The 21,800-nt window shown below is 43.3% G+C and overlaps 1 protein-coding gene across 1 annotated transcript in view; it reads left to right on the forward strand.

Annotated features, from left to right (window-relative positions):
• Positions 1–21,800, forward strand: part of LOC144506180 (sorting nexin-9-like) — an 87,594-nt gene that overhangs the window by 19,575 nt on the left and 46,219 nt on the right. Inside the window, exons 4-7 of the mRNA XM_078232028.1 lie at positions 7,221–7,295; positions 10,057–10,096; positions 12,284–12,286; positions 18,603–18,690. Coding sequence (XP_078088154.1) covers positions 7,221–7,295; positions 10,057–10,096; positions 12,284–12,286; positions 18,603–18,690 — 206 coding nt within the window. The remainder of the gene's footprint in view (positions 1–7,220; positions 7,296–10,056; positions 10,097–12,283; positions 12,287–18,602; positions 18,691–21,800) is intronic.

Consider the following 21,800-nt stretch of genomic DNA (forward strand, 5'->3'; position numbering starts at 1 on the left):
AAGACCCTCTGCTCAGGCGGGACCCCTCCAGTCTGGATTGGTGTACTCGTGTTCGATAGTTCCATTGTTTGTCAATAAAAGCCTTCAATCGCTGAAGCCTTGTACCTCATGCTTGATTGTCGCGCATCAATCTCCAAGAGAAAACTGTCACTTCATTCATCTCATCTACACTTTCCTTTCACTAGAATGTACATCATTACCAAATTGGTATCTTCCATTGAACTACACCCAAGGTGAGTTTTTCCAGTCCCTACTTGGTGTTGTATCCTTTTCCCCCTCATCCCATCTCCACCCCTCATACCTTTTACACAGGCAATAGTTACCATCTTATGTTGCTCATGAGTTTGGAGAGAACTTACTGTCCAATAACATGTTTTCATAATATCTTTGAAACAGAAGTCAAACATTTAAGTTTGATTCCAGGCAATGACGTATTTTGATGGTTTGTTCTTTTCCCTAAACAACATTTTCATTTTCACAAATGTAACCCACTAGTTTATGTCTAACTTCTCCATTTTCAAATTATCTTAATTTCAAATAGCGGTTTTGTTAGGCTGACAAGTTTGGTTAGAGTTCCATTTATTTTCTCAGGAGGGTTTCCACCGGGTACTCCAGTTTCTTCCCATGCTCCAAAGATGTGTGGATTACGTTGATTGGCCATGCTACATTGCCCCTTAGTGACAGGGGGATTAGTAGGGTAAATACGTGGGGTTACGGGCTTAGGGCTTGTGTGGCATTGTTGTCGGTGCCGGCTCGATGGGCCGAGTGGCCTTCTTCTGCACTGAAGGGATTCTATGATTCTATGAAAACAGACTTTATTTTAATTTGATTTGATTTATTATTGTCACATGTATTAGCATACAATGAAAAGTATTGTTGCTTGTGCGCTATACAGACAAAGCATACCTTTCATCGAGAAGGAAATGAGTGAGTGCAGAATGTAGTGTTACAGTCATAGCTAAGGTGTCGAGAAAGATCAACTTAATGCAAGATAGATCCATTCAAAAGTCTGATGGCAGCAGGGAAGAAGCTGTTCTTGAGTCGGTTGGTACGTGACCTCAGACTTTGGTATCTTTTTCCCAACGGAAGAAGATGGAAGAGAGAATGTCCGGGGTGTTTGGGGTCCTTAATTATGCTGGCTGCTTTGCCAAGGCAGCGGGAAGTGTAGACAGAGTCAATTGGTGGGAGGCTGGTCTGCATGATGGATTGGGTTACACATGACCTTTTGTAGTTTCTTGCGGTCTTGGGCAGAGCAGGAGCCATACCAAGCTGTGATACAACCAGAAAGAGTGCTTTTTATGGTCCATCTGTAAAAGTTGGTGATAGTCATAGCTGACATGCCAAATTTTCTTAGTCTTCTGAGAAAGTAGAGATGTTGGTGGGCTTTCTTAACTATAGTGTCAGCATGGTTGTTGGTGATCTGGACCACCAAGGTACCAAGAAACCGTTTTTCCATTAGTGTTATTTTTTCGGGAAACTACTATTTGTTTATCCCCATAAATGTTCGGTAAATGTCCGTTGGAATACCTGAAATAGTAACTCTTGTTGAGCTATTCCAGTCAATTCCAATTTCTGAAGCAATTATATCCAGCTTTGTTGCCTTAAAGTGGTGATTTTGAGAAGTCCTATACTCATTGGTCAGTGTACTTGCCATTCGGCCTCTGATATTCGGGTAAGCATTCTCCAAGGCGGCCTTCGCGACACACGGCGGCGCAGAGTCGCTGAGCAGAAACTGATAGCCAAGTTCCGCACACACGAGGACGGCCTCAACCGGGATATTGGGTTCATGTCACACTATCTGTAACCCCCACAGAGTTTCACTGGCTGTCTTGTCTGGAGACAATACACATAGAACAAAGAACAAAGAACAATACAGCACAGGAACAGGCCCTTCGGCCCTCCAAGCCCGCGCCGCTCCCCGGTCCAGGATTGAATCCTGAATCCAGGATCCCCGCCCAATTTTCCAGCCTATCTACATACCAATATCCTATCCACCGAGCTGTCCCCCACAGCTACGATGCTTTGTTCATTACAACCTATTAACTCACCCCCACCCCCCCATTCCAGACCATGTAAAAAGACCATCTTTTTAGCCTGTCTTGATGCTCCCTCCACTCACATTGTTTTGTTTCTTAAAGACTTGATTAGTTGTAAGTATTCGCATTCCAACCATTATTCATGTAAATTGAGTCTGTGTCTTTATATGCTCTGTTTGTGAACAGAATTCCCACTCACCTGAAGAAGGGGCTTGCAGCTCCGAAAGCTTGTGTGGCTTTTGCTACCAAATAAACCTGTTGGACTTTAACCTGGTGTTGTTAAACTTCTTACAGTGTACTTGCGTCAGATCTCCCATTCTCAAGCACTTATTTTCAAAAGGTAACAAATGATGACAAACAGCCTGAATTGTAAAGCTTTAATACTGTTCTTTAATTCTCAAGACTGTTGGGTTCACTTAGCGCTGGAAACCATTATCACCCTGTTTTTAAAAAATCACAACCAACTCATTGACCAAGAGCCAAATGGGTTAATATGGAGTGGCATGGTGGATGGGGCGACACAGTGGCATGAGGGATGACACGGTGGCACGGTGGTTAGCACTGCTGCCTCACAGCGCCAGGGAAATGGGTCCAATTCCCTGGCTTAGGTCACTGTCTGTACAGTCTGCACAATCTCCGCGGGTGATCCAGTTTCTTCTCACAGTCCGAAAGATGTGCTGGCTAGTTGCATTGGCCATGTTAAATCCTCCCTCAGTGTACCCGAATAGGTGCCTGAGTATGGCGACTAGGGGATTTTCACAGGAACTTTATTGCAGTGTTAACGTTAGCCTACTTGTGACAATAATAAATAAACTTTAAAAATATTTTTTAAAGTTAGAAACTTAAAATCTAATAATGCCCAGTAAACATTTAGTAATCTGAAGGTTGTGATGAATTGAAAAGAAAGCAGCCACCAGCACAAAAATGTTAACTCTACTGTGTGTTTTGGAGTGGGGGGGGGGGTTGCGGGGGAGGAGGTGGGGGGGGGGGGGGGGGGGTTGCGGGGGAGGAGGTGGGGTGGGGGGGGGTGGAGCAGAGAAAATTTTGCAAGGAATTGCTTCACTTTTCTAAAAACTTCCTCAATCAAATACAAAACTCCATTTTAGGCTTGCTTCATTAAATTATTTTGTTCACTTTTCTTCCGCTTTGCCCAAATTTTAGGTTAAAATCCAATTGATTCTGAACCTTTAGGTGTTCTGTCAGACATTTTCTACCCACTGTTATATGGAAAATAGGGTGGTAGGTTGCTTTATATTTTGATGATGGCATTAGGAGTGTTTGCACAGGATGCTGGTTTGCTTTCAGTTTTATATTCTGTGCAGAGCAGCGAACATCTCTTTCAGTAAACCTGTTGTCTGTTACTTGGAATCTATGTGCGCAAACCACATTCTTTTTCTGTTAAAACCCTCAGCCCTAACATAGTTAGGACATTACACCCATCTCTCTCAAATTCATCCTTTCCCTCCTTTGAAACAATCTTCAAGCTCCGATGTCTAAGATTCTATGGGCGGGATTTTCCGGCCACGCTCACCCTGGAACTGGAAAACGGACAGTGGACCTTTCCATGGTCGGCCGCTTTCCCACTACAATTCCCGTAGCAGGCGGAACGGGAAAATTCCCCCATGATTCTATACTTGTTACCTCACCAAATTTGAAAGAAATAGTCAGTAAAACACGTTGTTGATTTTAATTTTTAACAATTCTTTTTTAACTCGTACGTTTTGAAAAGTTTAAATTGGATTGCTGCCTGACTTCTTCAAGATTTCAGGCTTATCTTTATATTTTAGGAACAAACTGTGTTGCTTTCAGCATAGAAGCTCACAGCATTTTAATTAACGTCAGTTGTTTCCAAACCTTTAAAAAATCCTCTTTCTTCTGTTGACATCTTTGTCAGGAACCAAAAAAGTTAAAGTTTATTTATTAGTCACAAGTAAGGCTTACATTAACACTGCAATGGAGTTACTGTGAAAGTCCCTCAGTCGCCACGCTCCGGCGCCTGTTTGGGCCAATGCCACCTAACCCACACATCTTTTGGACTGTGGGAGGAAACCGGAGCACCCGAAGGAAACCCAAGCAGACATGGGGAGAACATGCAAACTACACACAGACAGTGACCCAAGCCGGGAATCGAACCTAGGTCCCTGGCGCTGTGAGGCAGCAGTACTAAGTACTGTGCCACTGTGCCGCCTTATATGTTCTGGGTTCAAATCCCGCTGCAACAGATGTTGGAGTTTGAATTCAGTAAGAAGTATCTGGAATTAAGAACCTATTGACGACCATGAAACCATTGTCGATTATCGGAAAAAGCCCATCTGGTACACTAATGTCTTTTAGGGAAGGAAATCTGCCGTCCTTACCTGGTCTGGCCTACATGTAACTCCAGAGCCACAGCAATGTGGTTGACTCTCAACTGCCCTCCAAGGGCAGCTAGGGATGGGCAATAAATGTTGGCCAGCCAGCGATGCCCATGTCCCACAAATGAATTTTAAAAACCTAAAATTTAAGAAAGTCGGTCTTGATTCTTATTTCCTCCAATAAAACTGTAATTGAATCTGAAGGAAAAGCAAATTTTCAAAATAAAACTTTCATATTCTCAAAATGTACTGCGAACAAAACACCGAGCTGCAGGAACTGAAAAGTCCATTCTCCCTCGCTTACACCATTTTAAAATACAGCCACTTAAACTACAATAAACACGACCTCCCAGAACACAAAAGGTTAGCCAACCTTCAGTGCAGAGACTTGTAGACATTTGACATCAACATGCAAATGCACAAGAAAATCACAGGATGCTAATGAAATATACTAACAGCAACTTACACACAAGTTTTCTTTCATTTTGTTGGCCTGGAATCCACCCAATGTCCCAAAAAGACACAAAAGTCTGAGGTCACGTACTGACTCAAGAACAGCTTCTTCCCTACTGCCACCAGACTTTTGAATGGACCTACCTCAGATTAAGTTGATCTTTCTCTACACCCTAGCTGTGATTGTAACATTATATTCTGCACCCTCTCCTTTCCCTCTCCCCTGTGTACTCTATGAATGGTATGCTTTGTCTGTATAGCACCCAAAAAACAATACTTTTCACTGTCTACCAATGATAATAATAAATCAAATACTAAAAACATCCTTTATCATATTATTCTTTACCTTCCTGTATTTCCCCAGTAGGTATTCTGTGATGGGCCTCTGAGTATCAACCTCTTATCTGCCATACTTCCAGGTTACATTCTGTAGCATGACTGGCGATACTCTACACAACGCTGTCTCACTCTGTTATTCTTTACCTTTCTCCCTCCCACTTTCAGCCACTCTGACTCTGTTCAAATGTTTAGGGTTCCTGAGGTTCTGAGGAGGCCTCAGTGGTCAGTTAGACCTGACTAGACACGGATTATATAAAATAAACAATAGTCACTGTATGCTGTATGTGGGGGACTTTCTTTTATAATCGGAGTGGGCAGTGATCCTGCTCATGACACCTAGTTGTTATGAGACAAATGCCACTCTGAGGTGGTTAAAATTAGGGAATGTTTACTCCAAGCATGCAGGAAAATGCTTCAGCGAAGCAACGCATCTCAAATAGTGGTTACGATAGCATATATTTATGACAAACCAAAAGAGAAAATGCTGGAAAATCTCAGCAGGTCTGGCAGCATCTGTAAGGAGAGAAAAGAGCTGGCGTTTCGAGTCCAGACTTTGACAATGCCTCCACCATCTTGTGAGGCTGCGCTTCAGGTAAAAGGATCTTCCCCAGCCCAATATGGAAGCATCAGTCCCCAAAGGTACATCTGTGCCAGAATTCCCATTGTAAAGGATCATTGGCCACCATCAATTAATAAAGGCCAAAAGCAAAAACATTCACTCAAAACCTTCAGCAAGACATTGGTAATGAAAAACAAAGGAATTAATCATCCTTGTGCAACTATTTAGTGCTTCTTTCATATGTATCTTTGACTGCCCTAATGCTCCTGTGCAGTCCTACTTCAATGGCTGCTGCATGGCTGATGGAAGACTGTTGACTTTCCGTGAGGGTCACTACAGATAGCCTTGCAGAGTGACCAGGAGTAGCCCTGTGCATCTCCAGACTGCATCACTTTGGCGGCATCAATCTGGCTTGGCTAGGAGTGGTAGTTATGTGAGAACAGATTTCATCCTGTGAGGGCACATCAGGTTCATACTGCACGTTCACTCACAATGGCAAGAGCCTGAACTTGCACCACAGCAAACATGGAACTCATGGCTTCCCTATGCGCTTCCATCGAATCAGTGAGACATTGAGCACCTCCACCTCTGCACCAGTCAACAGTGGCCAGCAGATGTTGGAGTGATGGACTGGCTGCACTCCCATGGAGTTGCCCCCAACTTCCACTGTAGAAAGGAAAGTCCCGAAACTCCCCATTGGCGTCAGACTCCTCAATGGTCCCAGCCAATGACTGGAGGCTATCTGAGTCTTCACAATAGTTACCCAGAAGTTAGAAGAGGTTTTAATCCTGGGACAGCACGGTGGCACAGTAGTTAGCACTGCTATCTCACAGTGCCATGGACCCAAGTTCAATTCCAGCCTCAGGTGACTGTCCGTGTGGAGACTGCATGTTCTCCCCATGTCTACAAGGGTTTCCTCCGGGGGCTCAGGTTTCCTCCCACAGTCCAAAGATATGCGGGTTAGGTTGATTGACCATGTTAAAGTGCCCCTTAGTGTCAGGGGTATTAGCAGGGTAAGTATGTGGGGTTAAGGGGATGAGGCCTGGGTGGGACTGTTGTCGGTGCAGGCCTGATGGGCTAAATGGCCTCCTATTGTTAAAGTGCCCTTAGTGTCAGGGGGATTAGCAGGGTGAGGACGTGGGGTTAAGGGGATGGGGCCTGGGTGGGATTGTTGTCGATGCAGGCCTGATGGACTGAATGGCCTCCTTCTGCACTATTATTCTACGAATATGCAGCCATTTGGCCCACACGAGCCTCCTCTCATTACAATTCATCTAGTCTCATCAGTACAGCCCTCTATTTCCTTCTCCCTCAATGTACTAATCTAGCTTCCTGTTAACTACTTTTGTCAGCTTTACTTGGCCCTTTCCTTTAGCGAACCACTCTTTTCTTAATTCACTGATCTGAAGGTGTTGTACTTGTAGCTGTTTATTCAATACTTATTATGATTAACATCTAAATGTCATTTTTTAAAACTAGTTGTTGGTGGACTCTGTGCCAGCTGCTGAGATCGAAGAAACATGTGCTGCCGACTCGACTTACGAAGTAGTTGAGGTATGTTGAGATGCAAAAACACAATTAAGGGGACGCTACATAAATTTCTGTTTTGTCCTGTTCTTGATGCAGTACATCAGTGTAGCCTTGATGTTCTTGTGCTTTTACTGCATGTAACAAGTTACTGCTTAGACCTTCCATGTCAGATCAGTAGCAGCATTGCAGAATGACCCTGCACATACAGCTTGCAAGCACGTGGCTACGACTGAATCCATTGCTCCCATTAGTTCACTTTAAAGTGACTTGTGGCAAAATGTTGTGAACATATTCAACAAACATTGATCCTAAGTAAAGCAAACAAAATATCACAGCCTTGGGTTTATTTTGAACCAACCCCAGCTGCATCAAGAGGAAAGGGTTGTTCTCAAATTGGAACTGTAAGCCTCGCAGTGGTAAATACTGCAGTTCTGTCACAAGCTTCCTATCAGGGAACAGACCGAAACATCAGCACGACAAACACAGTTTTATTTATAGTCTGTTATTTGTTTCTTTACCCTTTTCCCTTTCCCATCTTACAAAACAATGTTGCCTTTTCTTTTAACTTCTCCAAATGATTCAGGGTCACAAAGTTAAATAAAGCTCTTTACTCCTGATCAGTGCCCTTGAACTCTGACCATATGCAGGATGCACAATATGGCCCTGGGATTTGCAGTTTTAATCATGAATGGACGGTTGGCACTCGCCGACATTACTGTATTAAAACCGACAGCAACTTCTTCACTAGTGCAGTAAAATGCTGAAATCATGAAGTTGCTGTCACTGATACCTTGCTCCCTCCACAGGGTGCGCTATTGCAGTCCTTACAGATGTAACCAACACAGAAACAGTAATTTGGTGTAAACTTCAACTTTTTAATGCACTATTCTCACTGTAAAAACCATTGGAAATGATAAGCCATGTTGAATGAACTGAGTTTTCATTGCTCATCGTTACTGTTGAACAATCTCTCTGGTGCTGGAAAGTTAATTATCTAAATGCGGAGTGTCATTCCCTCAGAATAATAGTTAAGAATTCCACCATTTTTAAATAACATTTCTGATTCTTCACTCCAATTCCATGTATATCTCTCAATTTTTATTCCCCTTCCTGTAAAATGATTGAAAATTAATTAGAATCACGGTTCTTTACTCTACTTGTGGTTTTGCTGTCTGGGAGAGTCCTTCATAGAAACCCTACAGTGCAGAAGGAGGCCATTCGGCCCATCGAGTCTGCACCGACCACAATCCCACTCAGGCCTTAGCCTTCTATATGACTGGCTGATTCGCTTGCCTGATGACTTTTTTTTTAAGTTACTGTGAAATTCCCCTAGTTGCCACGCTCTGGCGCCTGTTCGGGTCAACACTCCTAACCAGCACGTCTTTCAGACTGTGGGAGGAAACCGGAGCACCCAGAGGAAACCCACGCAGACACGGGGAGAATGTGCATACTCCGCACAGTGACCCAAGCTGGGAATCGAACCCGAGTCCATGGCATTGTAAGGCAGCAGTGCTAACCACTGTGCCACCATGCCGCCCACTTCACTGTTACTGGATGCCACAGAGCCACTGGAAATGGCACTGGATTTCAAGTAACATTAAGGAAAATTAAGGAACCTGATGTTCTACAGCTCAGTAAATCTTTGAGGGTAGTGTTTCTCAACAGGCAAGAACCAACCCTTCTCTGCTGAACCTGACATCTGGACCATGGTATTTTGTCCGACTATATGAGGAGGTCCCATCCCTCACACTCCAACTGTTAGCCACTTAAATATAAATTTCAACTTCTGGAACCTCAAACTAGAAATCTGACTCATTTGCTACAGCCCTGAGATAAGTTTTGTGCCTCTATAAAATCATAGAATTCCTACAGTGCAGAAGGAGGCCATTCAGCCCATCGAGCCTGCACTGGCTCTCTGACAGAGTTTCTCACCAAGACCCATTCCCCTGCCCTACCCCTATAACTCTGGATAATTACCATGGCAAATCCATCTAACCTACACATCTCTGGACACTAAGGGGCAATTTTACCATGGTTGATCCACCTAACCTGCACACCTTTGGAGTGGAGGGGAAACCGGAGCAGCCGGTGGAAATTCACGCAGACATGGGGAGAACATGCAAACACCACACAGACAGTGACCCAAGGCCAGAATTGAACCCGGGTCCCTGGCATTGTGAGACAGCAGTGCTAACCACTGTGCCACCGTGTTACCTACTGCTCACTTTCACTGCTGAAAGAATGTTTTCATATTGCAAATAAAAGCTGCCTGTTAAAGCAAACAAGATGAATTCCTGACTGTCCCTCCTGAGTGAGGATTGTTATTTATTCCTGGAACTCTCAATCCTTGTATGCAAATATAAGCATGGTCATTATGAGTAGTGTAAATCATTCACGGTGATACAATGGTTAACACTGCTGCTTCACAGTGCCAGGGACACAGGTTCGATTCCTGGCTTGGGTCACTGTCTGTGTGGAGTTTGTACATTCTCTTCGTATCTGCGTGGGTTTCCTCTGAGTGCTCCAGTTTCCTCCCACAGTCCAATAGAGGTGCTGGTTAGGTGTATTGGCCATGTTAAATTCTCCCTCAGTGTACCCGAACAGGTGCCGGACTGTGGCAACTAGGGAAATTTCACAGTAACTTCATTGCAGTGTTAATGTAAGCCTTACTTGTGACTAATAAATGAACTTTAACTTTAACATTCCTGGTTTCTTTGAGTTCCAGTGATTCTTTCACTTCATAATAATAAATATTTTTTTCTTACAATGTCTCCTCTTCCAACAGTTCAGATCACAGAACTCTAACAGCTATTCAGACACTTCTGGTAGGTGTCCCACATTTGTATATTACTGAGTTTATTTTAATCTTAGTTTTATTTTCTCATTGCTGCAGTTATTTGTTGCTTAGTCTGTGACCCCAGCCACAAAATTGGTGAGGCAACTTGTCTCCGAGCCTCTAGGCTCAGGCTTTACGAGCTGATGTGAGTAATTTGGGGTGACTCGGAACCGCTTACATTGTGAGGCCACTCTTCATGTACAGAACCTTGGCAGCTGGTGAGACTTAAGTTCAATTAATAAATCTGGAATTGAAAGCTAGTCTCAGTAATGGTGATCGTGAAACTATCATTACTGTTGATTAAAAACCCACCTGGTACACTACGATCTTTTAGGGAAGGAAAGCTGCCATCCTTAACTGGTCTAAATGGAATCATAGAAACTCTACGGTGCAGAAGGAGGCCATTCAGCCCATTGAGCCTGCACCAACAACAATCCCACCCAGGCCCTATCTCTGTAATCCCACATATTAAACCTGCTAATCCCTCTAACCCGGGACACTAAGGGGCAATTTAGCATGGCCAATCAACCTAATGTTCTTGGAGCAAGGTGAGAATGCAGGTGGCAGCCTGGCAGTTTATTGGGGATAGAATCAGGAAGGTCAAAAAGGAGAACACTGGAGAATTCCAGGTAAAGGTTTGGATTATGGTTTCAGTGACCAAGATGGAGAGGTAAAAGTAGGCTGAGCAAAGCTTCGGGACTGAAAGAAAGTGACCATTGTTATAAATCAGATGTGGGAGAATGAACTGAGTTCAGTGTCTACAAGACTCAAGGTCCCACACACCTCTGGGTTTCAAACTTAGTGGTGTTTAACTTCAAGACTTTGGGCTGATCCAATTCTTAATGTTGGATAAGGAGCAGGCAGATTGCTGTCAGTCCTGGGTGTAATGGAAAAACAATAGGGATGAGTACTGTCAGTATGTAATGCCTTTCAAAGATAGTAATAAAATTGTGGATGGGTCTCTTGCTAAACTTCAGCTGTCAGTTTTATGAGAAACCCCAATCAACAGGATTGCACAGATATTTAGTACTTTTAGTTCCCCATCAATTTCTTCTGTCCCCTCTTTCATTCTGAAGAAGTTGACCTTTACTGTGGTCTGGTATTAGAAGAACTAGTCGTATTCCTGGCCCTCACCCAAGTAACCATTCTTCATATGTGAGCCTAGACAGAGAGAGAGAGAGAGACACAGACAGACAGAAAGCTAACTAACATCGCTGAGTCTGGTTCGGACCTTACCTGAGGATCATGGACTTCCAACATGTGAAATAGATTAGCAATCAAGAGTAGGAATCCTAACCGATTTCCCTGTCCTTAACCCAGCCATAGAGGCCAAACATGGCTGATATCATCAAACTTCAGCAAGACCATGGAGGTCTATCCAAATCATGGAGAAATCACCGAAAGGTTTCAGCACAAAAGGAAGCCATTCAGCCCATCATATCTGCACTAGCCCTCTGAAGGACCAATTCATCTAGTACCATTCCCTCTCCTTTACCCCGCAGCCCTGCACATTTTCCCGTTTCAGAGAATCCAATTCCCTTTTGATTGGCCAATTGAACCTGCTTCCACCATATCAGGCAGTGCATTTCAGACCCTATTCACTCGCTGTGTAAAAAATGTTTTTCCTCATGTTGCCATTGCTTCTTTTGCCAATTACCTTAAATCTGTGCCCCCTTGTTCTTGATCCTTACACTAATGGAAACAATTTATCTTTAGTTACTCTGTCCAGACCCCTCTGGGATGGAATACTGATTCTGTGTGTAAGGATACGTGTATTATGGGCCCCTTCTACAGAAACAATGATGCTTCCATTGAATTTGATTAAAATCAGAGTTTTCATGCATGACTCTCACATTTTACACTGTTGCCTAAGAAAATTTCTGCATTTGAGTTTAAAAAACCCCCAGCCATTTCCAACCTACATTCCAACAGAAAACATCCTTGACTGACCTCAGGATGTCACTCTAAGCAACATGTCTCTAATCTATCATAGAATGTTACAGCAAGTGGACTTTATGTCCTTAAAGGAACAGGTCATTTTACACATAGCTGTCCCTTAGCAGAAGAACAATAAATTGTGTTCTACGTTACATTATCCTTGTAAAGCTGGCTATTCTCTGACATTTAACAATTGTCCTGGGAGACTGACTGGTTTATACACACTGGTTTAGCTCAGTTGGTTGGACAGCTGGTTCATGGTGCAGAGTGATGCCAACAGCATGGGTTCAATTCCTGTACTGGCTGAGATTATTCATGAAGGCCCTGCTTCCTCAACCTTGCCCCTTGCCTGAGGTGTGGTGATGCTCAGGTTAAAATCACCACCAGCCAGCTCTCTCTCTCTCTCAAAGGGAGAGCAGCCTATGGTCACCTGAGACTATGGTGATTTTACCTTTCCTTAAACAGCACCTTCCAAACCTACGACCACTTCCATTTAGAAGGACAGGGGCAGCAGATAAATGGGAACACTACCACCTGCAAGTTCCCCTCCAAGCCACTCACTATCCTGACTTGGAAACATATTGCCGTTCCTTCGCAGTCGCTGGGTCAAAATCCTGGAATTCCCTCCCTAACGGCATTGTGGGTCAACCCACAGAACATGGACTGCAGCGATTCAAGATAGCTCACCACCACCTTCTCAAGGGCAACTAGGGTGGGACAATAAATGCTGGCCAGCCAGTGACGCCCATGTCCAACGAATGAATTTTAAAAACACCTAGTTCTGCATCATCTGCCTTTATAGACTTCTTGTGATTTTTCATTCTGTGCCAGCTTCACAAATTGTGGGTCACCTGAATTAAGGATAAAATAGTAACCAGATTCAGAGGAAATGACATGACCAGTTAGGATAGCAGGGTTTGCTACATTTCCTTTTGTGCCTGCCAATTCCTTTAGCTTTCCATTAACTATAAGAATACCAGTGCTGGATTGTAGAGAGGGCAGCTATCAAGGAAAATCAAATTTATAAGTAGGTCCAGAGAGCATGAGTCCTATGAACATAGAAACAGGAGTAATCCATTTAGCTCTTCCAGCCTGTTTTGCCATTCAGTGAGATCCTAGCTGATCTGCAAGTCAACTGCATTTACCCACCTTTAATTTGATTTGATTTATTATTGTCACGTGTATTGGTATACAGTGAAAAGTATTGTTTCTTGCGAGCTATACAGAAAAAACATATTGTTCATAGAGTACATAGGGGAGAAGGAAAGGAGAGGGTGCAGAATATAGTGTTACAGTTACAAATAAGGTGAAGAGGAAGATCAGCTTAATATATGGTAGGACCATTCAAAAGTCTAGTGACAGCAGGGAGGAAGCTGTTCTTGAGTCTGTTGGTACGTGATTTCAGACTTTTTTAACTTTTTCCAAATAACCTTTAGTATCTTTACACAATATCCCTTAATACCTTTGGTTAACAAATCTATCAATCTCACCTTTCTAGTTTTCAATTGATGTTGCATTGATTGCCATTTGTAGAAGGGTTCTAAACTTCTTCCATCCTCTGTGTAGAAATGTTTCTTAATTTCACTCTCCCTGGTTCTAATATTTAGACAATGCTCCCTAGTCCTGGACTCTCGCCAATTTTTACAGATGCACCATAGAAAGCATCCTTTCCGGATGTATCACAGCTTGGTATGACCAAGACTGCAAGAAACTACAAAGGGCCGTGAATGTAGCCCAGTCCGTCACCCAAACCAGCCTCCCATCCATTGACTCCATCTACACTTCCCACTGCTTCAATAAAGCAGCCAACATAATCAAGGGCCCCACGTACCCCGTACACACCCTCTTCCACCTTCTTTTGCCAGGAAAAAGATACAAAGGTCTGAGTTCACATACCAACCGATATAAGAACGGTTCCTTCCCTGCTTATTCACAACACTTTCCCTGGATTTGTCTGGCAGCAAATACCGTGTTGGAGGTTCCTCTGAAAGGTGTAAAGCCACATTGGGATGATTACCTCAGCCGTAGGAAATAGATGATTTAGGAGAATGCCTGTGAGGACTTTCCCTGCTATGGGACAAGAGGAAAAGATCTTGATAGCTTCCGCAGCATAATTGATCTCCCTTTTTGAAGTTGTTTATAGGTTGTTGCAGTCCCACCAGTATCTACACATTGCGCCTCGATATGAGGAAATGTCCACCAGCTTTGAAGACCTTGGCTGAGCCCTGAAGCTTGCTCTCTTTCATTTCATACAAAGTAGTACACGGTTGTGTTACTGTCTGGCAGAGAGTATACAAAACTTATGTGAATAATGTAGTGAGGTGGCAGAGTGAGGTGGGTTTTTTTAACTGCTGTGTTGTACTTTGGAGTGAAAAATGTGGGTTTGGGAACATCGATCCTGTCCAAAAAATGTAAAGTTTTCCCTTATTTTAAATGCTGTTCCTGTGGTCTGAATGCATAAACCCCTCTGTGAAGAAACCCCAGCTGACTTCAGCTCCTGCAGACAGGAAGCCTTGACATCCGAAACTCAAATAGGGTGCATTGCAGCAAGCGTGACCGTATTTTTGTCATTTCTATTGGCTTAGTCTCTACCTCTCTGTCCCTTTCTTTTCCTTTAAGATGCTCCTTAAAACCTATCTCTTTTGGTGATAACATCTCCTAATGGGTCTTGGTTTCAAATTTTGTTTAATAACTGCATTATGACGTTTTACTGCAATAAAGGTGCTATGTAAATACAAGTTGTTGCATAAAAATCCGGTCGCATTTGATAGATACATTTTATCAAGTTGGCCTTTTAATATAATGGGGCCACTCACCAATGCATCCACTATCTCCACTACCACCTCCTTTGACACTCTGGAATGGAGCTCATCTGGCCCAAGGGATTTCCCAACCTTCAGTCCAATTAATTTTTCCAGTGCAACTTTATTAATACTTATTTCTTTCAGTTCCTCATTTTCACAGGAACCATAGGCCCCTGGAATCTCTGGGAGATTTTCTGTATCTTCCTCCATGAGAACAGATACAAAGTATTGTTTAGTTTCTCTGTCATTTCCCTATTCTTCATTCTGAATTCTTCTGCTTCCACCTGTAATGGACCCATATTTGTCCTTATTAATCTTTTCCTTTTCAAATGCCTAAAGAAGCTTTTACAGTTCACTTTTCTATTTCTTTCTTTCTTGCATTCAGATTCTCTTTTGCCTTTCTTTATAGGTTTCTTGGTCCTCCATTGCAGGATTTTAAATTGCTCCCAGTCTGCAGGCTACCTCATAAGTCACTTCCTCTAATGCACCGTTTTAGAATTAACTATATAGTTTTCAAACTGAATGTAAAATTCCAACATATTATGGTCCCGGTTTCCTCGAGTCTCCTTTGCAGCAAAGTTATTAATTAGCCTTTTTTCATTACATAACCCTAACCATAAAATAATCTGATCCCTAATTGGTTCTTCAGTGTATTGCCTCAGAAACCCATCCCGTTCGCTCTGAATTCATCCGCCACACATTAGTGCTAATAAGATGTATTCAGTCCAAATGTAAATTGATTTCACCCATCATTACTGTTTATCCATGTTGCATGCAGCTCTAATTTCCTAATTTATACCATGCCCAACATTTCCACTATGTTCTGGTGGTCTATATACAACTTCCACCAATGTTTTGTGCCCTTGCTGTTTCCTAGCGCCACCAAAACTGATTCAATATCTTAATCCATTGATCTAATGTCCTCTCTCACTCATATACTGATCAAACCCACATTTTTCACTCCAAAGTACAACACAGCACTACTCCACCTCCTTTTAACGTTTATTAATTTGTCACAAGTAGGCTTCCATTGACACTGCAATGAAGTTACTGTGAAAATCCCCTAGTCGCGACACTCTGGCACCTGTTCGGGTACATAAGAACATAAGAACATAAGAAATAGGAGCAGGAGTAGGCCATCTAGCCCCTCGAGCCTGCCCCGCCATTCAATAAGATCATGGCTGATCTGACGTGGATCAGTACCACTTACCCGCCTGATCCCCATAACCCTTAATTCCCTTACCGATCAGGAATCCATCCATCCGCGCTTTAAACATATTCAGCGAGGTAGCCTCCACCACCTCAGCGGGCAGAGAATTCCAGAGATTCACCACCCTCTGGGAGAAGAAGTTCCTCCTCAACTCTGTCTTAAACCGACCCCCCTTTATTTTGATGCTGTGTCCTCTAGTTTTAACTTCCTTACTAAGTGGAAAGAATCTCTCCGCCTCCACCCTATCCAGCCCCCGCATTATCTTATAAGTCTCCATAAGATCCCCCCTCATCCTTCTAAACTCCAACGAGTACAAACCCAATCTCCTCAGCCTCTCCTCATAATCCAAACCCCTCATCTCCGGTATCAACCTGGTGAACCTTCTCTGCACTCCCTCCAATGCCAATATATCCTTCCTCATATAAGGGGACCAATACTGCACACAGTATTCCAGCTGCGGCCTCACCAATGCCCTGTACAGGTGCATCAAGACATCCCTGCTTTTATATTCTATCCCCCTCGCAATATAGGCCAACATCCCATTTGCCTTCTTGATCACCTGTTGTACCTGCAGACTGGGCTTTTGCGTCTCATGCACAAGGACCCCCAGGTCCCTTTGCACGGTAGCATGTTTTAATTTGTTTCCATTGAGATAGTAATCCCATTTGTTATTTGTACACTGAGGGAGAATTTAGCACGGCCAATGTAACTAACCAGCATGTCTTTTGGACTGTGGGAGGAAACCAGAGCACCTGGAGGAAACCCACACAGACATGGGGAGAATGTGCAAACTCCATACAGACAGGGACCCAAGCCAGGACCTGAACCCGGGTCGCTGGTGCTGTGAGGCAGCAGTACTAACCACTGTGCCACCATGTCTTTTTGGCTATCTTTCCTAAATGATGAATATCTTTGATTGTTCGGCTACTAGGATTGATCACCTGATAAGCACCTGGGAAATTTTCCAGTCCTGCTCGCCACAGGAATCATCACAGACGAGCAGGACAATTTGACGGACCATTGAAAGGTTGCGTGACCTTGAGCGAGTAATGCCAGTCCTGGGGCAGATGGGACTGGTAACGCCCACCCCTAGTCTCCAGAATGGCCATTAAATCATACCCATCTTCCTCCCTTTGTGCCTTCAAATCATCAGTGCGACAAAGGTTCGCGGGACTGATTCCTGGAATGAGGTGTTTGTCCTGTGAGGAGAGATTGAGCAGATTGGGTGTATATTCCCTGGGCTTTAGAGGAATGAGAGGCAATCTCATTGAAACATGTAAAATTCTCAAGGAACTTGACAGGGTACATGCTGGGAGCATGTTTCATCTGACTATGGAACTAAGGGCCACGATCCCAGAACTAGGTCTAAGATAAGGAGAAATTACTTAACTCGGAGAATTGTGGATTTTTGAAATTTGGGGGCTGTAAATCCTTAACATTGAATATGATCAAGGCAGAGAGCAATAGATGTTTGGATATCAAGGGAATTAAGGGATATGAGGATATTGCAGGATAATTAGGTTGAGGTAGATGATTGTTTATGATGATATAGAATGGCCGAACAGGCTTGAAGGACTGAATGGCCTTTTTTTTTTGCTCCAACTCTTCTACCATGTTGTTAATGTTAGATACATGGGTATATGCTCCTGCAGAAAAGCAATTTCACAGTAAAATCGCAAACTATTTTTTTCTTTTTAGAACCATAGAATTGTAGAAGCCATTTGGCCCATCGAGTTTGCACCGACAACAATCCCACCCAGGCCCAATCGCCATAATCTCACTTATTTACCCTGCTAATCCCCCTGACACAAAGGGGCAATTTAGCATGGCTAAATTGGATTGTGGGAGGAAACTGGAACACCCGGAGGAAACACACGCAGACAACATGCAAACTCCACACAGTGACCTAAGCTGGGAATTGAACCCAGGTCCCTGGCACTGTGAGGCAGCAGCGCTAACCACTGTGCCACCATGCCGCCCAGCAATGTAGGATTAACTCATAATGAATAATTTCATGTTGTAACCAGTAAGAGGTAACAAAAAGGTCTTCAACTTGCATATAAACATACCCTATACTGCTTTAATATTCAGATGATGCCGTAGCTAAATTATCAGATTTACACCATATAAAGATATGAGCCATTGATTTGATTTGATTTATTATTGTCACGTGTATTGGGATACAGTGAAAAGTATTGTTTCTTGCACGCTATACAGACAGAGCATACTGTTCATAGAGAAGGAAACAAGAGAGTGCAGAATGTAGTGTTACAGTTATAGCTAGGGTGTAGAGAAAGATCAACTTAATGCGAGGTAGGTCCATTCGAAAGTCTGACAGCAGCAGGGAAGAAGCTGTTCTTGAATCGGTTGGCACGTGACCTCAGACTTTTGTATCTTTTTCCCAACGGAAGACGGTGGAAGAGAGAATGTCTGGGTGTGCCTCAGAAAGAAGATCTTGGAAGTAAACTAAAGAAAGACTGAGTCAAATACAAGGATATGATGTTGTCAGTATGCGCCTGAAATTATTTGTCATTTTCATACAGAATCAATTGACCAAGATTATGAGATGATAAGCCCTGAACCAGAGGACAAGAGAAGTAGTAATGAACCAACTCCTAAACGGATATCCAGGTAAAAAAATACAAAAGCAAAATAACTGCGGGCACTGGAAATCTGAAATTAAACCAGGGACTGTTGGGAATACTCGGCAGATCTGGCAGCATCTGTGGAGAGAAACAGGGTTAAAGCTTTAAGTTGATGACCTTTCATTCAGCTCTGACTGAAGTAGGGATTCACTTTTGTGCTCCTGCAGTGGCTGTGTTGTGTGGCTTTGGAGGTTTATGTTTCTGATGCGTGATCCCCCCTGTGAATAAAAAGGTGTGTGTGTAAAGACTCGACTCATGTTCTAACCTTTATGCCTGGCTATCTGAAATGAAACAAAAGGTCTCCTTCAGCAGAAATGTCACGCAAAATCAAACTGCCCAAACAGGTTTAGCTTTGTAACTGATACTGGATTAATTCTGGTAATCAATTTGGAAGGGAATTTTTTTTTTTCAAAGGCCAGAGGGATCAATTTTTTTTTGTAGCATGTTAAAGGAAAATGGAGTTGCTCACAACAACATATGGCTAACAAGTTTAAGCCGTTCATTGAATTGGAAATAGGACTGAGTGATAGTCTTAAAGTACTCAGTGAGTTAGCACTAATGAATTTCCATTTGATTTACTGCAGGAGATAATGACTTTGAAGTTACTCTGTCACCTTCCTTGGCAATTGATATAATGTAATCTGCAAATAACACAGGATGGGAAGTGATAGTGTTCTAAGAAAATTAATAATTTATTTTTATTGGCATACTGACAGGGTCTTGAGTTTGTTATAACATGTCGGTTGAAGTTTGTTACTTACTGTTTGTTACGTTTATATGAATGTTATCGCAATGAATGTTATCGCCACAAGATGTTGATTCTTCATACCCATGGTCTTTGTAATACTTCACTTTTTTGTCGATTATCTCAGTGTTGTACCTGTAATTCTCAGATACTTTTGACCAGTTTGCTTACTCTAAGGTTTTATCCCAGTGTCCTTATTTGCAAGATGAACAAAGGACAAACACAAGTAAAGGTTCAACAAGTTTATTAATAATAACACTATTAACCTTTAAATTACCCACATAAAACAAGAGGATACCCCAGATTCAAGTATACTACCTGCAAAGATAGCTTGGTTAAACTGCAGGCCTGATTCTCTGAGTCCCTCTGGTCCGTCGTCACGAAGGTGAGTCTCGATGACAGCTTCTTCCTTCCTTCCTTCTCTGGTCAGTCTTCCGAATGGTCAAGGCCGCCTCCCTCGTCGAGTCTTCGCTGCTGGTGTGTCTGAAAATGTGTCCCTTTATCCCCCTGCCTGCTTGCCTTTCCAGAAACTTCTCTGGCTTCCGGCTAATGAGGTCCCAGGAGGGGTTCCCATACCCAGTGGGTTTCTTGAAGTCTGCCTGACAGGATACCAGGGTCCGCCCCCAGGTGTCCCATCTCCATGCTGTTGCTTACATGTAACTGCAGGAACTTTCGGTGACAGAAAGTCTGGCCTGATCTGGGCTTCTACCAATAGGCCGGTGCATTTCAATGAGGTGCAATGATCTCCTGCTAAGTATCAGTCGAGTGCAACGACCTTTGATGGGTGGTTGATGGGTCAGGCCCAGACATGTTTGTGTACTTGTACAATTGGCCTGCCCGAAGTTTGACTGTGTTTGATTTTAATATGCCCAATTCTTTAATTTAGGATATCCAATTTTATCAGCCTTAAAACTAGGCCCTGTTTATATTACCACATCAGCCTTGGCCACATGCGCTGTGTTTGTCAGTGTGGTTCTCACATTCCCCATCATATGTTATGATTAATATCTCATTGCCATTTGTGTCAAGGACTTTTGAACTTACAAACACAACTAAGGTTATATTAAATGGTGTCAGAGGAAGTTCCACCATTGCTGAAAGCAGACAGCCCATAAAGGTGTTAGCTAATCAAGTGAGGACTTCATTAAAGATAAAGAAAAATAATTTCCTGTCTACCATCATAGTTTACTATGAGACAAACTGCACATGTCCTCACCATAGTATGCTTCAGTCTGGGTGGAATGTAATACCCTCTCCCAAGGTGAGTTTGGAGGTAGAGGGGGCATTTAATTGTGTAGGAGCGTAACCGGGTTGGAACCCCGCTGTATTCCTCCCTCTGTCCCAATTAAGTCCAGGATTGGAGAGCCCATGGACAGCGTTCCCACTCCGATGCCAATTGAAGCCATTAAATGGGCAGTGAATGCCACTTAAGGGACTCATTCAACTGCTGGTATCCAGTCAGCGACGAACGGGACAATTGTGGGCTTCTGGGTGAGGGGCTTCCTCGTTCAAATGCACTTAGTGCCTGATTGAGAGACCTGGCATTGGGAAGGGGGAACTTGTTGAGAGCCACGCCACTGCTCTTCCTTCACACCCCTGATTCCCAGTTAGCGACCTCCTCCCCACGACCCCCATCCTCACCTGTGGCGTGGGTCCTTCACTGATTCTGGGCCTTTGCTGGGCTCATTTCTGATAGCAACCACCTCTTCCAAGGCACTGGCGGCATTGAGGAAGTGCTGGCCTCAGATTGGCTAGCAGCTCTCAAGGTCTGGGGAAGGCCTGTTGCTGCCAGTCCCTGTTGAGAAAGTTAATAATACGCTAAATGCAAGTGGAAACTTTAATCACTTGCAGCCTCCCTCAAGCTCAGGTGAAGCCAGGAGCCCGTGTCTGTGCCTGAGGCCTTCACTACAAGGAAGCAATATGAAACTCTTGCCAGCTTTCCAGCCGACAGGATTAAATTCCACCCACTGTGTCTGTTCAAGAGCAACTCTTTGCAATATAGTTTTTCTGTTATCTTCTACATTATGAAATACAATGCTGCACCATGCATAGCAAAGGCTGCACAATTGATTTTGAGATTTTCTCATTTGTGAGTGATCTAATCCCATCATTTTGGGGATAAATTCAGGTAAATTTAATTGTATTGACTAATTTGGTGGAATTCTTTGAGAACATTACATATGCAGTGGACAATGGGGAACCTGTGGATGTGGTGTATCTGGATTTTCACAAGGCATTTGACAAGGTGCCACACCAAAGACTGCTACATAAGATAAAGGTGCATGGTGTTGCGGGTAATTTATTAGCATGGATAGAGGATTGGTGAACTAACAGAAAGCAAAGAGTGGGGA

The sequence above is a fragment of the Mustelus asterias genome, chromosome 17 (genome assembly GCF_964213995.1).
Source record: "Mustelus asterias chromosome 17, sMusAst1.hap1.1, whole genome shotgun sequence".
NCBI classification, from domain to species: Eukaryota; Metazoa; Chordata; class Chondrichthyes; order Carcharhiniformes; family Triakidae; genus Mustelus; species Mustelus asterias.